The 23319-nt window shown below is 42.7% G+C and overlaps 3 protein-coding genes across 5 annotated transcripts in view; 2 read left to right on the top strand and 1 right to left on the bottom strand.

Annotated features, from left to right (window-relative positions):
• The window catches only part of LOC6577500 (dynein axonemal heavy chain 7), a 29101-nt gene extending 9473 nt beyond the window's left edge, over positions 1 to 19628 (bottom strand). Inside the window, exons 1-18 of the mRNA XM_044008676.1 lie at positions 18961 to 19628; positions 18677 to 18901; positions 16610 to 16772; positions 16297 to 16530; positions 14050 to 15629; positions 13831 to 13953; positions 13537 to 13690; positions 12034 to 13329; positions 11512 to 11958; positions 9816 to 11443; positions 8966 to 9752; positions 8702 to 8884; positions 8278 to 8624; positions 7369 to 8208; positions 6571 to 6936; positions 1508 to 1795; positions 1034 to 1449; positions 785 to 963 (exon numbers count right to left, since the gene is read on the bottom strand). Of these exons, the coding sequence (XP_043864611.1) occupies positions 785 to 963; positions 1034 to 1449; positions 1508 to 1795; positions 6571 to 6936; positions 7369 to 8208; positions 8278 to 8624; positions 8702 to 8884; positions 8966 to 9752; positions 9816 to 11443; positions 11512 to 11958; positions 12034 to 13329; positions 13537 to 13690; positions 13831 to 13953; positions 14050 to 15629; positions 16297 to 16530; positions 16610 to 16772; positions 18677 to 18901; positions 18961 to 19490 (9786 nt within the window). The 5' untranslated portion in view covers positions 19491 to 19628. The remainder of the gene's footprint in view (positions 1 to 784; positions 964 to 1033; positions 1450 to 1507; positions 1796 to 6570; positions 6937 to 7368; positions 8209 to 8277; positions 8625 to 8701; positions 8885 to 8965; positions 9753 to 9815; positions 11444 to 11511; positions 11959 to 12033; positions 13330 to 13536; positions 13691 to 13830; positions 13954 to 14049; positions 15630 to 16296; positions 16531 to 16609; positions 16773 to 18676; positions 18902 to 18960) is intronic.
• Positions 19629 to 19825: 197 nt separating this feature from the next.
• LOC6577499 (elongation factor Ts, mitochondrial) lies at positions 19826 to 21542 on the top strand. Of its 3 annotated transcripts, none has more exons than XM_032728481.2 (4): positions 19826 to 20016; positions 20090 to 20405; positions 20465 to 20713; positions 20863 to 21542. In XM_032728481.2, exons 2-4 carry the CDS (start codon positions 20238 to 20240, stop codon positions 21391 to 21393), a joined length of 948 nt encoding a protein of 315 aa, XP_032584372.1. In that variant the 5' UTR covers positions 19826 to 20016; positions 20090 to 20237; the 3' UTR covers positions 21394 to 21542. The 3 variants fall into 3 exon arrangements, with proteins under 3 accessions (XP_032584372.1, XP_015021188.1, XP_043864615.1); XM_015165702.3 differs by having other exon boundaries at positions 19826 to 20024; XM_044008680.1 differs by having other exon boundaries at positions 19826 to 20405.
• A 98-nt stretch (positions 21543 to 21640) lies between these two features.
• On the top strand, positions 21641 to 23133 carry LOC6577498. The gene has a single exon (XM_002003429.4). It carries the CDS (start codon positions 22403 to 22405, stop codon positions 23054 to 23056), a length of 654 nt encoding a protein of 217 aa, XP_002003465.2. The 5' UTR covers positions 21641 to 22402; the 3' UTR covers positions 23057 to 23133.
• Positions 23134 to 23319: the final 186 nt, after the last annotated feature.

The raw sequence follows: 23319 nt of genomic DNA, 5'->3' as shown, positions 1-23319 counted from the left end.
CTAAATATGATTGTCAACTTTTTTTATTACTAAAAATAAATAAATATATTCATTGGGTTAAATATTGTTATAACAATATACGAAATTCGTATTGAGGCCAAAAATGAAGTCTTTAATATAAGTATAAAGTATTAAAAAATATATAAAAATAAAAACTTGCTGTCAAACTCAATGTCAAGCTTGACCTACACATTATAAATTATTCTTTAGATATTGAAATGATAAAAAGGAATTCGAAACTTCTTGTTAAGCTGGCTGTCAACATTGTCAGCTGACTGTCAAACTGATTGTCAATAATGAAACTCGTAGTCAAAGTAATTGTTAACTTTGACAGACTTTTTAAAAGCTATGTTTCAATTTGGAGCTAAAAATTAATAAAAACTAAAAACAAATGTGAAATTGTTGTTAAAACAACATTGACAGGCACTTTCAGCTATTTCCTCTGTTAGATTCATTGTTATGCCCCACAGTGCGTAAGCCACGCACCTGGCACGCAGTACTGACAGAACGCTGTCAATTCAGTGAAGGCAGCAAGTCCTTAAAGCTGATGCTAAGGAATTATTAAAACGCACTCAAGCGCAACTATACGCAGCCACAAAGGAAATTCAAGCACCCAGTAATACGCTTAAAATATAACGCAATAGGATTATATCGCAATTACGCTACATACAAACACACACAGACAGAGAAAGAGTCGTCCTCTAGAGGGAATGGAAGCCACAGCAATGACCCCAGCTGAACTAACGTTTGATGATAATTGACATTGGAGGATGGAAGTACTTACACGCTCGAAGAGACTGCGACAGATGTTGACGTACAGGCTGTAGGTGAAATGATTGCGTAAGTCCAGCAGACGCGCCTCAATATCATCCACCTTCTCCGTATTGTCAATGGAGGCCATGTACAGGTTGACAAACCAAACCAAACTGTATTGGTACATGGGATCAATGTTAGCCAGATTAACTGTGAGGTAACAGAAATGGAAAATGTGAAGTTAACTGCGCTGTTAAGTAACAGTGTGATAACAGTTTACCTATGGTAAAGAAGAGAATTGTCGAGTGCTCTGCTATGGGCACGTAGCTGAGGCGAGCCAAATCGATTTGCTTCTCGGTGGCCTCTGTAATAATCTGCTTCTCGCTGATGTCATTGGCCAGAGCCTTGGCAGAGCTCAGTATCTGCACCGCCGTCTCATCCTCCAATATGTTCTCGGCCGAGGAGAGCACCTCCAATATCTGATCTTCAGTTTCCTTCAACATGCGCTTATTCTCAGCGCCTTGTACAATGAGATTATTCTTCTCGGCCTCCAGATCGGGCCGTTCTCTGGCCACCGTAATGCCCAGCAATTGATCCTGTAGGCCCTGTGTGGTAATCATGAAATTCAACAGGGTTACCTTTACCGCCACCTCGGGCAGATAATGGGGATTTCTCAGTTTCGTTGTCATATAGAATCTGTTGAGTAAAGTGAAGTTTCATGTATTTTATTTTAATATATACAAAGATATCTTACCTGAATGCATTATTGTATTCAATAACCGTGTCGCCCAGCTTAATGCACATCGTACCGCCTTGTTTGAACAGCTGCTTCAGCAATATAGACTCCAGTATGGGATCCAACTCCTCCCCAATATTCTCGAGCAGCACGGGCAAACCGAACTGTATGGCATTCTCCAGCACGCGCGTATAATCCGCCTGATTCAAACGTATGACGCACAGCTTGTTGTTCTTCTCATAGTTCTTAATCCATTTATTGGCCTGCCCCTGTGGATCAATCATCAACGGCCAACGACGCGCATTCCTATAAACCGATTACACAGATGAAATAAAATGGGAAAATTCAGTTTGCAAGCGAAAATTGGAAAAGCAAATTGCAGCTGCAGCATGGCTCTGAAATGTTGTAAACATCCCTTGATGATAATATTATTAAAAATTTATTTGAAAAGCAAAATTAATGAAACATTTTCGATGAAATTTTCTGAAAGGCAGAGTATTTAATTAAATGGCCTTCAAGTAACTTTGACTATATTGAGTTTTATTAAATCCATGTACTAAATTCTGTGTCAGCAGTTCTTAATGTCTCTCAGTTCGAATATTCTTCCAAATAAAATTGTCTATATCGAAAAACTCTATAAATTTGCATTAGATTTTCAATAAGCATTTATTTGCGTAATACAAATTATAAATATGATATCAAACATGCAAATGAATTGATGCAAAAAGCCAGGGAGAAATTACGACAAACACATGCAAATATTTGCTTGTGTAAATGTGTATGGATGTGCGTGTTTATATGACTGTGCGATAACTCACAGATGTACAGTTTAAAGATACAATAGGCAAATATAACAGCAGCAACAGCAGCAACAACAACAACAATACAGAGCAGAGCACATGACAAATTCACACCGAATACAAATTTGTTCATGCGAATGAATGAACATTTTTGTAAATTGAAAACTTGATGAATGAAAAATATTTGATGCAAAAACAAAAGAGCCAATTTTAACCTCTCTCTGCAGAGAGAAAGATACAGAGAGAGAGAGAGACAGAGACAGAGAGAGAGAGAGAGAGAGAGAAAGAGCAGGGTACATAAAAAATGTCAACGTATAGATGCACATACAACACACCGAACGAGCTATATGTATGTATATATATATATATACCTCTGTATGGATTTATACTTGTATATATGCATATATACCTATATGCATATGTATATCAATGCACATATATCTGTTTCGCGTTTCACGTAGCAATTGTAGTCTCGATTGGATAGGAGAGCGACTCGCGAATGGCTCGACTAATAAATACGTTTTAAGCTGGAAAATTTTATTGAAAAAGATTTTCTATATTGAAAAATAAAATAGTTAGCTATAGAGAAAATTAAAAAAAAAAATAATGAATTTAATATTTCAAACAATTCGTAAACTTTTTAGAAAACAAAGCTTTCTTAAACAAAATTGCTCTTATCAAAAAATATGATTTAGTAGTCTTATAGACCAATGAAATGAATCCATGGTAAATATTGCAAAAAATTATTCCTTATAAAAGTTTCATTAATCAAATAAACTTTTTATCTAGTCAGAGGAAACTATAAGTAATATTTATATATTCTCAGAAGTTTTCAAAAAGTAATAAATTTAGTAGTAAATATAAGAGACCCAAACTTAGTTCGATATATAAATTCCTAATCAAAGATTCGAAGCATAAATTATAATATATAAATTTAATATAATATTTGTTCCAGCTACTTTCTCGAATACTCGTATCTTGGCCACTACAAAAATACACCTCGAGTCCATTTTAAATTTATAGGGTATCATAACCTTTGCTATCCTCGCTTCCGCTAGACGCTTGAAAATTGTTAAAAAATATATCGAGCATTCAAAAAAAGGAGCCCGCGCAGGAGAGTACATTCCGAGTACGTTGACTGTGCAAACGCCAAGGAAAGCAACAACAAAAATGTTAACAATGTAAATGCAATAAAGGAAATCAAAATTGACAACAAAAGAAGAAAACGTTTGTGAATCACAAAAGCTTCCACTTGGTTTGGTACAATAGACAATAAAACTGAGGAATGACTTAAAGCTGGCGCACAAAAGTGTTTCGATCGAAGTTCTTAAAGCGAGTGCTTCGAGTTCAATTCTCCAAGCGCAATGCTGCATGGATTGGCCCTTATCCAAATTAACATTATTTAATCAAACATTTATGCAAAGAGACACGACCCAAAGCAGACCCACAATGAACGACTCCACACCTGCTGCCCCACATTAGCAATTTACGAAGCAGTTGCCATGGGGCAGCTGGTGAGCGACGTGTCGGCCGCCCCAATAAAACAGGAAGAGCTAAGGAAACAATAAGGAGAGTTGCGACTAATCAGAGTGATCAGCTAAAAAGTACCCTGGAAATGGAAAAAGTTAAGAGAAAGAACTAAGAGCTAATGAAATAAAACAGGATAGGCCAACGGAATAATATGGAGCGTTACGACAAATGAGTGATCGGCTAGAAAATACCCTTTAGGAAGGAAAAAGAGCTAAGATATATTAAAAAGAGTAGAAAGGTCAGCTAGGTAATTCCCATTGAAAGCAAATGATTGAATAGAGAAAGTTACTCTTTAGAGAGTAATACCCTGTAAGGAGTAAAGGCAGCTAGAAGAATAACGAACCAAGAGAGACAGAGCTAAGATATATTAAACACATCAAATTGGCAACATTGAAGAACGAATGATATTTGAGTTGAATGGAATTAATTATAAAATACTCTGAAAGGAATTTGTAAGTCTAATTTGAAGTTGAGAATAGGTTTTCGAAAATGTAGTCAAAAAATCTTCAAAATGTGAGGAATACCAAAATACTTCAACGCAAAAGCAATTTAAAAAAAAAAATATTAACAAATAAAAAATATATATAAAAAAAAACTTAAGATCTTCTTTTTTATACTCTGAACATTACATTTGTCTGAGATCAAGAATACTGCTGTTCAATATTGGATCAATATCTTCCATTATCTAACATATCAAACACAGTATTAACATGCCCTTTGCCAACATCGCCTAATACAGGGTATTTAAGGACAAAAGACAAAAACAAAATACAAATAGAAATTCATTCGTCTTGTGTTCGGCAGTCAGAGAAGTTGCAGATAGTATAACTAGCGGCGCCTGAACAAATCCCTACATCATTCATTTGCCATGTCTATGGGTAAAAATTAAACGTAATGCGCCCGGAGCGCACATTAATCAATTGCTTATCCTTTGTGCAGCAGGACTAGCAACAACAACAGCAGCAGCAGCAGCAGCAGTAGCAGAAAGAGTAGCAGGAGTAGCAGGAGTATCATCAGAGGTGGCTCACACCTCAGGTATTTTGGGCATGCTCCAAATTACTTTGAACACTCGTGGCGTGGCAGCAGCCAGGAATTTCCTTTATTAAATCGAAATGGAGAGACATGGGAAGAGTGGCATGAGGCATGTGGCAACGCGACGTAACGCAACACAACACCTCGCCCCTTATATTTTGGTGGAAACTCACCAGATGCGTAATACTCTCTCTCAAATGCACGCATCAAACATGAAAATTCTTTACTGGGCCCCGGACCACCTCCTCGTACCGTGGACCGTGGACCAGCCCTTAGCTGTGTGCGTACCTTGAGCTAAAGCAACCACCGGTGCTTGGGCAACATGCGGGTGCCTCTCACACACGCTCGCGCACGCACAGAGCCGAACACCCCCTCCGACCCAGCCCCGTGCAGCATCCGGCACAGTTCTCACACTCAACGCACCGAGGCTAAGCGGCATATCTTTAATTTTCTTAATATGCGTGAATTCTGACGTTTTATGTTTTGTAATTAGAAACAAAAACCGAAGCGAAACGGGGTATGAAGAAAATTTTAATACCCTAACAGAATCATTAATCAAATAAATTCCGCACGTGCCAGCAAAAAAAAAATATATATATTATAAAAAATACACACTATCTATAAAAAAAAAAAACTCTATTTGATCTTAGTGAAGATTTAGTTGAATATAAGAAGATTAAATAGGAGGTCTCATGGGAACAAAATTAGGCGGCAAATTCTCTATATAAACCTTTGAAATCCTATACGTTCAGACCTTAATAAAATTATGGGCGTTGTAAAAATAAAAACAAAAATAAATACATTTTTTTAAATGTATATATAATGAAATCTTCTGATATCAAAAAATCTATAGTGGAATATAAACAGGTTTAACTTCTGTCTTATTGTTTTTTAGCGATCCTTTACAATCATATTTGAGCAATGATGCTCTTAACGTGAAGCTTATCGAATTTATATAATACTATTTAAAGAAGCCCTATAAACACTATAATTAAAACTACAGGAGATTATGGGCCAGCAATGCAATTAATTGATTATTAATTAATTAAACTTAGGACTGATTTTTATAAATCTGTTAGAATTGATGTTGAGCAAAAATTTCTTTGACTAGAAGGTTATAAAATGAACACCATAATATATGTATCTATGTATTCCATAAGTACACTTAACTTTACATTAATGTTTTCATTACAAGATATATATACAAATATAACAGATAAGCAACCCCCCCAGGAATCCTATAAGTTCAACTCTAAGAGTACTTTCTGTTTAAGAGTTCCTTAACATCCTCTCCATTAGGGTATATGAATACTGTGAATCTTCTGTATCTGACAAGCTCTCAGCCATAATTAGCGTGTCAGGTTATTTAATTGAAAGTAAGTATATACAAGTATATATGTATATATGTGTATATATAGGTACATACGTATATATATATAAATATTTATAGTGAGTTGGTTGGCTGAGCCACAGCTGTTGTAGCTGAGATGAAATTAATGAAATTCCTGACGCAAAGCTTTTTGCATCGATTTGTAAGCTAATGACTTTTTGTGGCTTTAACGAAGCGTACTCTCCCATCAAACTTTGCCTGTTGAGCATTAATGTAAGCAAAGCACTTTAGTATAAGCGGGCTTTAAGCGGAAGATTTACGCTAGAATATTCAGCTAACTAAACTTTCTTTGCAAAATCGATGGAATAAATAATTATTGTTGCACTTACTTCATCATGATGGCGCTCTCAACGGAAAACGCATCCGTTGGCAAACCGCAAATATTCCAGAAGCGAATTTCCACCGGCTCACCCAGCACCACAGCCAACTGGAAGTCCGCCGAGCAGGTCACTCCGTAGTCCAGGCACTTTGCTACCCATTTGCGTATTTGCGTGACACGGAAGTCGATGGTGAATGGGCCCAAATAGGCCACAACTCCAGACGATATGAGCACATCACCCGTCACGCTCTTAAAGCTCGCCTGAAGCACCCGAGCTGTCTCCGACCAACGCGTACGCTCGCCGCCCAAGCCAGAAATGAGCTCCTGGGCGCGCTGCAACTTCTTTGTACAAGCTTCATGCTCTGCCAATAAGACACTAAGTAGGAAAAACAAGGGTTAAAAGTAAAGAGTAACAAGTGGTCTAATTGAGACTGATCGACTGCGAGATTCCCTGAACCCTTCGAAGTGAACTGTTATTTAAGTGATTCTTCTCTAGCTCTTAAGATGTACGAAATAAAATTTTATAAAAACTTGTCGATAACACTAAAAAGGGTAAAGATATAAATTTAAAAAAAAAAAAAAAAAAACTTGATTACCGCGTGCGGTTCTACTAAAAAATTGCAAACCTCTAGCTCTTTTAGGCTCTGAAATCGACGCGTTCACATATACGGACGAGTGGGTAGATTCATAATTGATCAGATCATTGTTCTAATCAAGAATATATATGCTTTAAAAGGTCTGCCACGTATTCCTGTGCCTGTTACATACATTTAAACAAAATCCCACTATACAGAGACATTCTGCTCACCCATATTGTCTTAGCTGCTCATCGAGGATCTTCTGAATAGCGGCCAAGTTGGCCTCGACCCTGGCCAATTGGGCCAGCTTTTCGTTTAGCAACTTCATGGCCGCATTGTAGTCGGCCTCGGCGGCAGCTAAGGCGATCTTCTTGGGCGCCACAATTTTGGCCACCACATCGTATTTGGAGAGTGCAATGACCCAGCGACAGAGACCTTCGCACGCCGTGGATGCCGTCTTAATCTTCTCCGGATCGAAGGCTTCGTTGTTGAGAATACGCTGTTGCAGTTTCTTCATCACATCCGGCGATATGTTGTCCTTGTCGAAGTTGAGCAAACTGTCCAGGAATTTCATATCACTGAGCACACGCTTCGATGGACCCCAATAGTCCTCGACGGTGCCCACGCCACTGGGATTGGGCACCTTATCGGGCTTCATTTCCTTCAGAATGCAAACAGCCTCCATAACGATGCGCACACCGATGGGCGGACTCTTCATGGTCTTCACCACGGCGATATCAGCCGTGGTTAGAGTGTTCAACGCGGAGAGGGCAGCCTCCAGAATGGGCAGCGCTTCACCCAACTTGGCATCGCACTCGTCTTTGATCTCCTGAGCAATGGCTGCCTGCTGCTTGGCTGCCTGCTCATCCTCCTTGACCAGCTCTCGCTGCTCGGCGGCCAATTTACTGTCCGCCGTCACCTTGGCCACCTGCTCGGCCACGATCTCGGAGGCCTCCTTCAGCTTCGGCTCCAGCGCCTGCAGCTGCTCCTGCATGACGGCCACCTGCTGGGCGGCAATATCCAGCTGCGAAATGCCCGTCAAATAACGATTTCGATTCATGGTGATGTTGCTGCGAGCGAAAACCGGAGGTCATTTATATTAGACCAATAAGGAAAATTGTACTGTCATAATGACTCACTTTCTCTTTTGGCTAAGTAACGCCTTGAATGTCTGTATCAGCTCCAAATAGGACGTGGGCGTCACATAGTTGTAGCGATGCAACATCTTAAAGAACTTGGCCGACAAATCCTGTGTGGACGTATGGAACTCCATGCACATATCAATGGCCGTTTTGCGCTCAAGCGCAGTCAGCTCCTCGGCAGCCAGGAAGCGGGTGGACACGGCAAGTAGAGCATCCTCGGGCCAGGGCTGGAACCAATCGATCGTACAGCAGTTGACAATCGAGGGAAATTTGCGTATGCGATTACGCAACGCATCGCCAATCGGCGACATGGCCAACACAATGTGCAGCTGATCCTTACAGGTCTACAGGGATAGATCAAGAAATTATAAGAATTATCTGAGGAGAAGAAATATTTTGTAGCTGAAATTTGATCTCCCACCGTAACGAAAAAGTTAAATAGGGCAACGGGACTGCCATCGGTTTGTACGGCCTTGTCGCGCTGCTTGTCGATTTGCGCCATCTTTTCAACCACCTCGATCTTCTCCTCATTGGTGAACAGATTGGGCACCTCGCCGGAATTCAACAGATTGTTAATATCCTCCAGAAAAGATTCGTCTTTGATCTAAAAGTCTTTCAAAGATTAGCAAACTGCCCTAGATACGGAAAGTGCAATTGGTCCAAAATGTTGGTATGCTTAGCCCACCTGAACGTCCGTAAAGAGAAATACGCCGTGCATTTCAGAGGCACCAATTTTACGCAAGATCGATTTGATATCCTCGTGATACTCATACGGACCATACAATCGAGTTATTTCCACTTGAAACAGCTCATAGTCGCATATATGCGAAGCCAATCGAGTCAAGCTCTGGCGCCCGGAGCCGCCGACCCCGATGAGCAGAGCATGACTACGTGGCTGCTTTATGATGCGACATATGCGCGATAAATGTTCGATGGCAAAGCGGAAAAGCACCAGATTCATTGGTTTCTTCGACATGTTATTATATTCAACTAGATACGCCTCCACAACCGTACGCAACTCTTCCACGTCCTGCACCTCGACATAGTTTTTCATATCCGCTTTCGGATTGGTGAAATCGCAGTAGATCAATTGCCGAAAGTCGTTCTCTTCCAGCTTTTTACCCTGTGGCACTAAGCGTGAAAACAGACGCGATGGCTCGATATTGAAGTTATCCTGCACCACCGAGCACAATTTCCCAAATAACCAACTACGATCGGAGTCCTCGACCAAACGATCGCCATAGACGCGCAACACCTCATGCACCCAGAGACGCCGCATTGAATTCATGTCCTCTGTAGCCTCCGGCACCGACAGCAGGACACCCTGTATGACGCGTGAAAAGTCACGCAAATTGAACAGATAATGCGACTTGGCCGGGGTGGGCAACAGATTCAACTTGGCATCATTGTACACAGACAACGTTGCACCCACAATCTCATCGATGCAAGGATCGAACTCCTTCGAGAAGCCACTAATATATTGATTGAGAAAATTCTGAATTAAATATACTCATTCCACTATACACCCCACTTACCGTGCATCCAAGTGCCAGAGCACGATCTTGCCGAAAATCGTACTCATAATGTCATCGTTGAAATCATCAATCGAGATCACATTGAAGAAGCGCTGGAAACGCGGTGTAACCGTATTGCCCGTCGAGGGAGGACCCATCGCCACAATCATCTGCAGATCGATCAGCTTCATGGGCACAATATTCTTGCGATCATACCACATCATATGATCGAGCATCATGCGCAGCAGCTCGATGGGCGGCTGTGCTCCGTAGTTCTCCTTCAGTGGCATCGAGACATCATCCACGAAGATCACAAAGCGACTATTCAGGGGCGGTCCAAAGACGCCTTTTCGTCTCTTGTCCAGCTTGGACATGATAATGTCCTGTGTCTGATTGGCCGACGTCTGGGCCGAGAAGCTGATGAACAGCGGCTTGTAGACAAGCAAATCCATTTTCTTTAACATGTAGTCAATGACATAGACGCTCTTGCCCGTGCCGGTGGGTCCGACCAGCATTAGGGGAAATCCATGTCGCACCAACAGATCCAATACGGCTGCAATACGCACGCTCTCATTGGTCTGGATGAGAATCTGGTTGACGGGTATATCGCGTGGCAGAGGCGGTGCTGAGTTAACATCATCCTGCCAGGGCTTCCATTTGCCCTTGCCCTCCTTTATGTAGCGATAGTCAAACACCGAACCTTGCTTGGGTATGGGAAAGATGAAGGGCTTCGACAATGGCTCCACATACAAATCTTCCGTAACGTCGTACATATCGTACAGGCTTTGTGGAAAAGTCTTCTCCATGAGCGCACGAAAGACTATGTTGAATTTCTCCCGGCTCTCGGACGTCAACGAGCCACCGATCGACCAAATTGCCGAGAATAGGAAAATGCCCTCGGTTTGCGCACGAAAATCCAAATCCGAAATATTCGCCACGTACTTCTCATCGCGGAAATCATCGATGAAGCACTCAAAGAAATTCATCAAACTAACCATCAAATTGGTGTCCGAAGTGGGCGCAATCTCGCGCAGACCCTTCCGCACGATGAAGAGGAGCAGCGGACAGAAGCGAGAGATCAGCGCTGAGATGAGCTGTTTGCTCACCGTGTGGAAGGCAGCGGGCAGGGTGTTCTTCCACGAGGTGACCAGCGGCTCCCAGCCCAGCGAACTGGGCTCCAGATAGATCATGCCACACCGCGAAACCGTGGCAGGCGAGGCCACTTCCAGATCCATTGGCTCAAATATCAAATTGGTAGTGTTCGACAACTGGATAATCTCGCCGGACATTAGGCAGAGTTTCTTATTATCATCCAGTACGGTGTTCATGTTCTCAATCCAGATGGCATCCACAGGTCCATCGAAGATGAGCCACTTTCGGTCCGGTGAATCGGATACAGCAAAAATCCGATAATTTACAGCCAAGATCCCATCACTCCACTCATGCGACACGGCGTCGAACTGTCCATACAGCTGGCCCATGGTTATGGCCTTTGGATTGATGATCGTATATATAGCTTTGTTTTCAGAGCCATCCTTTTTCTCCATGCACTCGAGCGCCTCGGCCAGGACCCGATATGTAGTGGTCTTGCCGCCAAATGGATAACCCACCAACATGAGACCGTGTCGCACCACGATCATCTCATAGAGCTGCCATGAAAGCGAAATATAATAAATACTATCCTCTTATTATATTCATCCTTTCTATGCTGACTCACCTGCTGCACCTTCTCGAGCACAAACGGCGTACATTGCTTGTTCTGTTTCTCGCATGCCAACATTGTGCACGCATTGAACACCACGTAGTCCGCCTCGGGTAGAGTGACACCCGGGAACAGATCCGACGTAATGCCCTGGAACAGTGGTATATCCTGGTTCAAGAACTTGGGCAAATTCACATCCTTGATAGAGCGCAGCACAAGAATGTCTTCGCTCTCATCTCGATAGCGCAGCTTCAAGGCACCAGCTGCCTTCAGCACCGACTTGACAGCTCGCATACCATAATCGTAATGGCACTGGGTACTCAGCTGCTCCGAGCACAGACGATAGGTGGCCACAATCTTCACCGAGAGTGGCTTGGCCCTCAGGAAACCATAGGAGTACAATTCAATCTCGGAAATCAATGCATAATCCGGCACCATCATAGCCACGGAGCGGAACAGAGCCTAAACAGGGAAGAAAGGAAGAAGGTTAGAAATTCTTGGAGCTTTATACTTTATTATTTATCGAATGTGTCTTACCTTCAGATTATCAGGCAACTCGGATCGTCCTGCATAGCCGGGATTCATGGTAATAAACACCGCACAAGTGGGATCTAGCGTCAAGGTCGTACCCTCAAAGACCAAAGTGGGGGAGCCCGAGTTGATGCCACGCTGTATGGTGAGAATCTGTTGGGCGACCACAGACAACACCTCCAGATCGATACGATTGAACTCATCGAAGCACGACCAGGCGCCGCAAGAAGCTAAGCCCTTAAAGAACTTGCCCAGAGCCAGATAATCTAAGCCATCGGAGCAATTGAAGACGACGCACTGTTTGGCCACGGCCTTGGCCAAATCCTTGGTGGTCTCCGTTTTGCCCGTGCCGGCCGGACCCTCCGGAGCGCCACCCAAATGCAGATTCAAGGCGGCAAATAGGGTGCGATAACAACGATCTGTCAAGGGAGTTACCACCAATCGGGGAGTATTGCCCAAGTACTCATAACCATAGGGCAGGGAACAATTGATCATGCGTGTATCCAAATTGTTTTCCTCCCAGTAGTAGCGCAATTGGCAAAGCCACTGGAAGTCCTGCAGGTCGTCAACCTCTTTCTCAACGATTTCCGCCAGGACGTCGCGTGCATGGACATCGAGCACTACCAGTGCGCCTAGGGTAATACGATTCTGTGTGTTCAGATCTCCTCTCACCAGATCCACAATCTTCATAATTTGATTCATGCACTTCTGCAGATACTTTGCCAAGCTCTCCTTGGGTGTTTCGCTTAGGAAGCACTCGGTGATCTCTAGGGTCCAATAGGTCAACGAAATCGACTGCACGCACTGGCCCGGCCAGCTAAGCACCCAAATGTTGCGCTGCATCTTAACGTAACTGTAAAAGGCCTCCGATATCTTCTGATGCAAACTCTTCTTCATATCGATCTCAAGCTCCAGCAGCCACTTCTCCACCTGTCCACGTGCCTTGGCTGTCGAGATGACATCGGCCAGCACGACTACTTCTCGCTCCGACGAACGCATCGCTGTGACCTCCAATTCCTCGGTGAACGTGAGCGAGCCAATACCCTCGAAACACTTCTTGAGATGCGGCTGTACGCGCGTGGGATCCTTGGTTTCGGACAGAATCTCGAGCAGCTCGTCGTTGGACAGAAAGAAGAAACGCGGGAAGTACAAACGCTTCTTCTCCAAGTAAGCGTTGAGACCCTTCTGAATGATCTCCAGCAGATTATACGCCCTCTTCAGCTTATCATTCATCTTGTCGATTTGAACAACGGTCATCACGCGTGAGTCCAGTGAAACCTGCTTCATCAGTTCCTTCCAGATCTGTGACAAGTGCAAAGGATTATATCAGAGTTTAACTTGAACTCTTTAGGTAATGTGGTGTAATCGACTGGTAGTGACTTCTAAATACCCTGTCTGAGAGTACTCAAGCATATTCAAAAGATAGTGATATATTCACAAGGTCTACTATGCATTTTTTTTAGACCTAGGTACAGGTATAGCTATAGGGTATCTAGCGAAGCAACCGACCTTATCCACAGCACTGAAGCGTCGTCCCTCCTCGGGCATTTGTTGCTGAATATCTGGACTGCTGAAAATGGGCTCCAGATACATCCAAGTGGCCTGCACGCGCAGCCATTCGTCCAAAATTTCCTGCAGCAGCATCAGCTTCGCCTCCCACTTGCTGCAAGCGCACAAAACGAGCATTAGTAAAGAGTGTGAGGCGTGATTGGGTGTGTCTGTGGGAGTGTGTGTGGGTGTGTTTATGTAAGAGTGCGATTGACATTGACAAGTGCTGAACAAACAGGCTTAGAGTGCACTTACAGTATTTCCGCCTCGAATGGCTTGATGTAGGGTGAGCTCTTCATTGTCTGCGTCTTGATGATTTGATCGTCCAACAAAATTTGTATGTCATCCACGGCGGACAGCTTAAAGGTACCAGAATCCCTGTGGGAGACATTTCAATTAGACTAGACACACATGCACACAAAATGACAGACGGTGTCCATTTACATATATGCATTTGGAAACATTCAACTTTACCTGTAGGGCGATATACCAAATTCAACGCCCTCCCATTCGTTGGCCATTCTGGCCATGGCCTTTTCAAGGTTATTCTCCTTGGTGGCACTCTCCGAGATGGCCTCGAACTTAGGCACATACTCGTCCAGCTGGTAGTCAATAATCTTCTCGAGCGTCAGCTCCGGCGACACTTTGATGGGGAAGCCAATAATTTCAGAGACTTGCTCCCAATGGCGCGCCTTCATGCCGGGATTGCCCAGGGTATTGATGATGGGCATATGTCCGCGGAAGAGTTCCATTTGCTCCTTGACATCCATGATGAGCTGCATGGTAATGGGATGATCGCCCATGAGCTTTTCCAGCTTTTGTACAATACGATAAAAGTTCGACACATCCTGATCGATCTCATCCGGATCGAAGGAGCCCACTTGCGAGTACATCCACAGCTCCCACTTGTCAATGAAGTCCTGACCGGCATCGAAGAGATTCTTATAGGGCTTTAGCTGATCGTGCGCCTTCTTGCGCACCGGATACTGGGACAGATCCCAGCCATAAGAAGTCTCCTCCTCGTTTATCTGATCGATGGTGTCCATGGCATTGACCAGTCGCTGGTCCAGCAGTCCGGCGCGCTTCTTATACTTCGACAACTGCTTGATGTCGCCCCACGTATCGTACAGCTGCACCTGGTCGTAATAATTCTGCAGCTCGCGACGGAACATTTCGATGCGTTTCTTGAGCAGTTCCTGGTACTCGATCACCTTCTCGGCAATGATTACGCGATGCTGATCAAAGATTGAAGCCAATTTCAAGTACCATTGGAAGGAATTACTGTTGTTCTTGATCTCCAGGGGGGAGTACAGCGTGTGATCCATCAGCCAAAGGATCTCGGTCATGTTCACCTTCAGGCGTGCCTCCATCTCGGGCACCAGATTTTCCTCGGCATGCACCACATAGGCTTTCAGTTCCATTAGCTCGGCCGTATCCTTGGGCACAGTCAGCGCCTTCTTCGCTATCATATCGTACTCCCTGCCGAGTCGCGAGATTCGCGCCTGCTGATCGGCCACCATGCGAGCGAGCAGATCTGTCTGGATCTGTCGTGCCAGCTGCTCGACATGTATGATAAAATTATCCCGATGGAACTCATAGAGGCCCATGCGTATGATGCCCCACACCTCTCGCGCAATGCGATCCTCTTTCTCTCGATACTCGTAAACCAATTCCGTGTACTGCTGAAAGGTGGCATCGCCGTCCATGAAGCGTCCAACACGTTCCGAGTCCATGCCGTTAATCAGATCAATGAACGCATCAAAGTCCTGCAATCGTAGCTCGGGGCCAATGCGCTGCTCCTCAAGCATCATGCACACCTTATTCTTCGTATCGGCCACAATGCTATCCGGCACCGTGGGCGTCAGGAAGAGCTTCTTCGAAATCTTTAGATCCGTATAAAGTTTGCCCTCAATGCGTGGCATTATCTGCACCGCATGCACGATCGAATCAATTAATCGCATGAGTTCACTTTGTATCTTCGAGAAGCTCGGATTGAATGTTATCGTATCCTCCTCCGCCAATATACAGGAGATTTCAAAACCAGGATTAGACCTCTGTGCGGTAAAAAAACGAAGAGGATTTGCATTAAATCTTTTTCTTTAATTACTAATACTACTAAGCAGGGATTAGCCTCTGAGCCCATTATACTAATATAGATTGTCCTAGATTAGATTTTATTTGGTTGAGGAAATGTTGCGCTAGGTAGAGTGAGGTTAAGTTTAAATGAAATTAAAGAATAGAGATAAGTGAATACTTTAGGAATGGCTTTTAAGCTCTGAGATATCATATTCATTCATTTTCGTCTATGTGTAGAAATTAATCTATGGAATTCTATTATATTTTCCATTCTTGGGTCCCTTAATTGCTTCTTAAAATGCACTTTAGATTAGATGAGTTTTTATAGAAGGTAAAGTCCGAAAGTAGAGTATGCTTATCTTATTTTTCCTTCCTAGTGGCCCATGATTACTAACTACATTGGAGTCTGTGTAGAAGGGTAGAAGGTATAGAGCCCTATCTGTATTCTCCTTATACATCTACGGAAATAAATAGAAGTCGGACTAGAAAAAAATTCCTCGCAAGACCCTTGAAGAGTTGCTTTATTAAAATCAGTTCGTGAGACCATTTGGAGCTAGTTTTCGGCCAAAGCTCCACTGAGACTTAGCAAGCTCAGTGATTACTTATTGAAGATTTTTGGACTATTCTAGTCACTCAGATACTTACGCCAAAATCGCAAACGTAATCGGCAAAGGCTTTAAGGCTGCGTATGCAAATGTCCTCGAGCTGCTGGGTCATCAGAGCGGCTACACAGTTGAAGAATCGTTTGACCAATGTCATGCGTCGTATATCCGGCAACTGGCCACGTTTGCTGGCCCTTAACAAGGTTGTGTGTATCTCCCCATACCAGACATCCTCCAGCATGGCTTTGCCACTCTCGATGTGAATGCCGCATAAATACTGTGTGCACGAATGCACACAGAGGAACTCAATTAAGGTATGCTCAACAAATTGAATTTTCTGTACTACTGCAACTCACGATAAAATTGAATAATGTGAAGGGCTCTTCGACCTTGCTCAGTTCTTCAATATTGACCAAGGTTTTGTTGCTGTACTTCAAGCTCCACACTTCCAAAATGCTGGCCACACTGCGATGTATGGAAAACAATGTAGTTTTCAGGCGATTGCGATTCTCATCATAGCTGCAAATAAATTGTATTGGAAAATTCATTAAATTACCATTGAGATGGTTAAAAAGGTTATAAAATTAAAATTTCTAGAGAATTTTATATTCATCCAGGTGCTAGTGCTTGTACTAATGCTAATGATAATGATAATACTAATGCTAATACTAATACTAATACCAATGCTAATAGTGTAATAAGTCTAACGCGAATGCAATGGTAATAAGAGAAGTAATAATAATGAAATATGATTACGACAATGATAATTATAATTATAATGCCAATGATAATGCCCATAATAATGCTAATGGTAATGCGAATAGTAATGACAGTTAAAAAATCAATCTATTATAATAATAGCTAATAATAATGCTAATAATTCTAACAATGCTAATGCAACATCTTCTGCTTGAGCCTATCAAGTTGCTTAAAGTTTTTCATTGAACCATTTCTTTTCATGCAAATCTTGAGAGCTCGCAAAAACTTTTCTGTTGAGCTGCTTTTCACACGGCCCATTAGGCAGCGCATTGGTCCAAGGCGAAAACGCCTACGCCCAACTTGCCCTACATTTTAATGAAGCCAAATGTTCTTGGCTATAAATTAGAAAAGCTCCAACAACTCCTCCCACCTCCCCCGCACAGCAGAACTTTTGCCCTTTGACCGCGCCACACCTTGCCCTGACCGGGTGCTCCCCTCCCCGCATACAGCACACTTTCAACGGCAAGTTCAATTCATTTTTAAGCATATTCTTTTACAATTTATGTCTGCCACGCCCACAGGCAACCACCGTCCCACTAGAAGCAACTCCTGGCAGAAGCTTTACTGTTGCTCATCAAATGTCAAACCAATACACAGGAGAACTTAACTTTTTCTTAGCATGCCTCTTCCTCTTCACTTTGTGCTTCTTTTTGGCTGATGCGGCTGCCACGCCTGCTCTACAAAGCAATAGCTACTCCCTAGCAGTCACGCCCCCACCCCTTTGGGGGTACCCGCTGGTTTTCCATTTCCGCAGAAGCAGCCATTGTAGTGCGGTTAAAAAGTTTTTTGGCACGACGCAAAGCGATTTCTCGCGTTTCCCATGGCTGGCAGCTCTTAATAAAGTCGCGACAACTTTTCCAACCAGCTACTATATATATTATATATATGCTATATATAAATGTACATATATACATATATATGAGACTTATTGTCAAGTTATTTTATCAAATTTAGCGCCAGAACAATTCGTTTTGAATGAAGTTTGCGTTTTTCAATGGGGAGAGAGAAAGAGAGAGTGTGTATCTGCATATATGTGTGTATATGTCTGCGTGTGTGTAATTGCATGTCACTTGCATGGCATTATAAACTCCCTTTCAATTTGGAAAACTTTTTAACGACTTTAAAGGATCTCACAATTGCCAAGCAAACGATTTGCGTTTCGAACGTTAAAAACAAATTAACCCAGAAAAAATGGTTTATACATAAGTTGATGTTATATAAGAAGCCGAAATATCATGAGCAATTGATTAAACTTATTTTTCTAACGTTTTTTTTTTTTTTTATGAATATAAAAAAAAAGAAACATATATTGTATAAAAAAAATTTTAATAAAATAAAGTAAAAAAAAAAAAAGAAAAACAACAAAGAGTGAAATAAATTGAAATTGAAAAAAATAATATTAACTTGAATAATAATCATTGAATCGTAATGAGAATCACAGAATTAAATTCTTGTCAATTCTGACAAGAAAATGGAAAAATGGAAACTTCTCAAAAAATGCGCAAGACAAAAATAAAATCAAATTTTAATTTTTAAGTTGATATAGATGGCAAAAAATTAAATATAAAAAGCAAATTAGTTAAAAAAAAAAAAGTTTTCATTTTCAGCAAAAACAAACAGCCCCCGCAAAATTAACTTTTCAAGAAAATAAAGTCTAAGCTTACCGATATCGAAAATGGTTCATTAGTTTTTCAATTTCACGTCTCTCGGCCGTATCGAACTTAGGTGGGGCGCCCTCCTGAGTCAAGCGGTCTAAAACCGAATGACGCAAAACGAAATCGACAACAGCTTTCTTCATGGCAAACACATAGTCGGAGCGCACCTCGGCAATATTCTCGACGAAAGCTGAATCCCATTTCTTCAAGAGGACCGGCACCAAATTATCAATTCTGCAAAGCATACATTGAGTATATATATTATAAGTAGACTTCGAAAAGGAGGAACTTGCCTCTTCAGAGTCTTCTTGCTGATGGTGGAGACGTGAATAGTGTCGATGCCATGTTTGATGAAGTAGTAATAGCGTAAGAGTTCGCGCTCGGATTGATCGGGAAAGGAGTCTTGCTTTTCATTGCCCTCCTGATCATCGTCCATGTGCAAGATCAGCTCCACGAGCTTTGTGCGGAAATGCTCGCGCTCCTGCCGCATCACCATATAATTTGAAGCAGCTTTACTTTTGAGATCGCTATCATCGGGTTTTTCGGATTGTTTGCGACGCGATCGGGACTTCGCACAGGTCAAACTCTCGGGCATGTCGGATAACATTTGGCCATCGAACAGGTGGCTGGTACATTCGGGCATATTCAGCTCGTACCACAAGCGACGTGACTTGTAATCCGCATTCGCCTTGGACTGTAGAATGCTTTGAAGTACATCTGGCTTAGGGCGGGTGTATAGCATTTTCGATTTGCTGCAGATGCGGTGCACGCCGCAAACAGACGTAAAGCTGGGTATATTCTTGTTTGGGTTTGGTTTTTCCATCTTGCTTAAGTTCTGTTTTCAAAGTTGGCGCGCAACAACAGCGACTAGGTGGCAGCTCTGGTCAAAAATATTTTTTTTTATCGAGTATAAATATTTTCAGTGATGCTTTCGATTCATCGAAAGCAGCACATATGTCTAAAATGTCAAATCGATAGGTATGTCGATAGGTACTAGAAACATACAAATAAAAAAGATTTTAAAGTCAATTGATGGAAACTAAGTATTGCACAAGCATATATGTAATTCGACTTACTTTCAGTTAGTTAATTGTAAAAGCAGCGCTATCCTTGAGCTATCAAATCGATAGCAAGGCAAAAAGCCGGTGACCGCAAAACACACTAAAAAACGCCGAAAAAATTATAATTAAATACGGGAAACAAAGTATTGCACAAGCAAATCAACATGCAAAGCATTCAACTTACTGGCAATTAGTTTATTAAAATAAGCAATTGTAATATTTACAATTGTTATCAATTTCTTTGCACTGTTCTAAAGAGCCACAACCGGTGTGCGCCAACGTACCAACGTACCAACGTATTGAAAAGAAATGCAAATTACATTGAAATTCAAAAATTGATTAAACAAATTTTGTTTTATAGAAAAACAAAGCAACAAAAATCTCCGTCGTCCCTGGCAGCAGGCCAAGCGCAACAAGTAACGCCATTTCCTATTCCGAATCAAATAAACCACAACTGGTCAAAAGTTACAAATTCACAGGAAAAAAAAAAACTACAAAAAAAAGTCAAAATGTTGCTACAAAAAGCTTTGGCACATGCTTTTCATACCACGCGCCAGTTGTGCAGCGCAGGAGCTGGATTGGAGAAAAGCGCCCTCTCCACGCTGCGCAAAAAGACAGGGTACACGTTTGCCAACTGCAAGAAGGCGCTTGCATTGCATAACAACGATGTCACACAGGTGGGAACACACCGTTACATATATACAACTTAATAGTTACTTAATATCTCTTTATTCAGGCAGAGAAATGGCTGCACGAACAGGCACAGTCGCTGGGCTGGTCCAAGGCCACAAAATTATCGGATCGTGTCACCACACAGGGTCTAGTCGGCATTCTTGTCAGCGGCAATCGCGGTGCCATGGTCGAACTCAACTGTGAGACGGACTTTGTGGCACGCAACGATACCTTCAAACGCTTTGTGGATCATGTATCACGCATTGTCTTGCACTACACTGATCTCACAGAGTTCGACGGCGATCTGTGGAAGGTAATGAAGATGGGCGGCTATAGAAGAGGCACTTAGCATTTTATCAAATCTAACGCCAAGCACATTAACAGATTATATTCATAAATTCTGTTATATATATTCTATATTTTAATTCAGATTACATTCATATTCATAAATTTCATTTACAGCTTGGTTTCGACGCGGATGCACTGAAGAACTTGGAGACGCCTCAGGGCGGATCGCTGGCCGATCATCTGGCTTTGCTGATTGGAGCGATGGGAGAGAATGCTAGCATTAGACGTGCTCTTTGCTTCAAGGTGAACAACGATTTGAGGCTAGCGGGCTATGCACATCCGGCGCCAACGAATGTCAGCACCACACAGAATATCACACAGGTGGGCAAATACGGAGCGATTGTTGCCTTCCGCTCGCAGCAGGATGTCGACGATCATGAGATCCAGAAGGGCATATGCCAGCAAATTGTGGGCATGAAACCGCTTAAGGTGGGCGAGTATGGCAAGGACCTACCTGCCGAGAATAAGGACGATGAGACATGCCTCATACATCAGGAGTATCTATTGGATGCGGACAAAACCGTTGGCGAAGTGCTCAAAGAGAATGCCATCGAGATTGTCGACTACCATCGCTTCGAGTGCGGCGAACAGACGCAGCGTGACATCAAAGAGATCATTCGTGCCCAGCAACAAAATAGCAACTGAAAACCGATCCTGAATCTGACGTAGTATTCAAATTTTTTTTTTTTTTTTGTACACTTGTTAAAACTTTTCAAATATGTAAATTCTGGCTAGCAAATACCGAGATTAGGAAAACAACGAAAGAAGAATACTGAAATAGAAAGAACAACTAATAGGTGCCTTTTGAATTGTATGCGTCATGCTACCGCGGGGGTTGCACGAATACGGGAAGTACGCTTCAGTGCCTCCTACTGGCCGCCGTTCTCTGCCTCTGCCTCTGCCGTTTTCCACTGTCAGTGCTTCGGCCTCTGCCTCTACCGCTGGCCACTGTCACTAGCTCTGCTTTGGACTCCTCTCTTCTGCTGCTTCCTCTGCCACTGTTTCTCTCTACGTTTATTACTACAGGCGCCTCTACTACTCTCTCTTTGCCTTTGCTGCGCTCTCTGCCTCTGTCGCAGTCTCTGCCCTCCATGCCGTTGGCATATACTGGTCTGTTTATGAATCGAGTTTTGTTCTGCTTGTGATAATTACCCGCACGTCACATTTGGACCCTAAAATAAGATATGCGGAAACACAGGTGGCTAGCGTAACCGAACCTTCTCTCTGCCGTTCTCTCTACGTCTCTCCTTCACTCACACGCTGAACTTTGCAATGACCCTTCCGATTGGAGTTCCAATTTAAGAAGGAAGTAAATACGATTGTTATTGAAAAGCTGGCATTTTTTGCGAACCATCCAAGTAGAAACTACGTGCAAATAACAAAATATATATATTAAAAAAATTTTAAATATAACATTATTAAGTCTTTTATCCATTCCATTTAAATTCAAAATCTGTATTACAGTAGGTGCTAATTGGTGGAGAGAACCGAGATATAAGATCAAATATTCTAGTTTAGTAAACCTTTTTTATTACGACTGGGCTGTCATCTGTCTAATGTAAACCTAAAGCCAAAATCTCGAAAAATAGCAAGCCATGCCACAAGCACATATCAAAGCTATTTGAGAAATACAAATCGTACAATTTGATGAAAAATGGATTATTTGGATCTAGACTCTTTTCGTTCCAGATATAGCGATATAACGGTCACAGCTGTGCCCGCCAAGCCACAAGCTGTGGAGGAACAAGAAACTCTACCAGATTGTTGCGATGTAGCTGGAGGAGGCGGAGCGGAAATGATGCCGGCTGACCGCGTGGAAATCTTTCCAATAAGCATGTCAAGTGCGCCAGGCAATTCGATGGTGATGCAACAGCAGCACCCCCATCAACTGGAGGAGCAGCAGTTAAAGTTAAACCAGGAGGCTGCGGCCTATTCAAATGAATATCAACAGGTGTTGGCCAAGCTGGAGTACACGAAGTATGTGCAGGCGCAGCTGCAGCTGATGTCCAACAACAATGGATTTGGAGAGCTGTTCTATGGCCTGCCAGGCAATCAAATCCAAGTGCCCAGCAACGAAGCCGACAACTCTGGGAACAGCGGCAATATTGTGGACACCTATGACAATCTGTTGAGAGTCATTGCGGAAATGCATAGGAATCTGGGTCCGACGGCAATTGGTTTGCGTGCTCCAAAGGAGCGTTTGTTGCGTGACATCGCACATGCACGCGTCCTAGTCAGGGAATGCATTCTAATGCTAATGCGCGACCATCGACATCAGCAGCCGCTCCAGCTACCGAACGACGAGTGACGTCACAATACGATGTGTTAATTGCCTGACTTTGTTTTCACAGTGTGTGACATAATAAAAGAACAAAACAGCAACAACATGCGGGAAGTTCCCAGAACTATAACACACACATACACACGCGATATTCACACTTGGCAGTCACAAACACACTCTAACTCTAAATATTCACACTACGCTCACTCACACATTCATGTGCAATGGTCACACTCCAACAACCAAAATAAAAAGTTCGTCCAAAGGGGTAACAAAAAATCCACGTCGGC

This window comes from Drosophila mojavensis, unplaced genomic scaffold, assembly GCF_018153725.1.
Source record: "Drosophila mojavensis isolate 15081-1352.22 unplaced genomic scaffold, ASM1815372v1 contig_36, whole genome shotgun sequence".
NCBI classification, from domain to species: Eukaryota; Metazoa; Arthropoda; class Insecta; order Diptera; family Drosophilidae; genus Drosophila; species Drosophila mojavensis.
The sequence above is the reverse complement of the archived record's forward strand: the minus strand, read 5'-3'. Positions and strand labels throughout refer to the sequence as shown.

Excerpts from the sequence above, each read along its gene's own strand:
- LOC6577499 (XM_032728481.2), top strand. The coding sequence starts at position 20,238 with ATGTTGCTACAAAAAGCTTTGGCACATGCTTTTCATACCACGCGCCAG. Across the intron at positions 20,406-20,464 it reads ATAACAACGATGTCACACAG|GCAGAGAAATGGCTGCACGA; the intron begins GTGGGAACACAC and ends CTCTTTATTCAG. Across the intron at positions 20,714-20,862 it reads TCGACGGCGATCTGTGGAAG|CTTGGTTTCGACGCGGATGC; the intron begins GTAATGAAGATG and ends TTTCATTTACAG.
- LOC6577498 (XM_002003429.4), top strand. The coding sequence starts at position 22,403 with ATGGATTATTTGGATCTAGACTCTTTTCGTTCCAGATATAGCGATATA.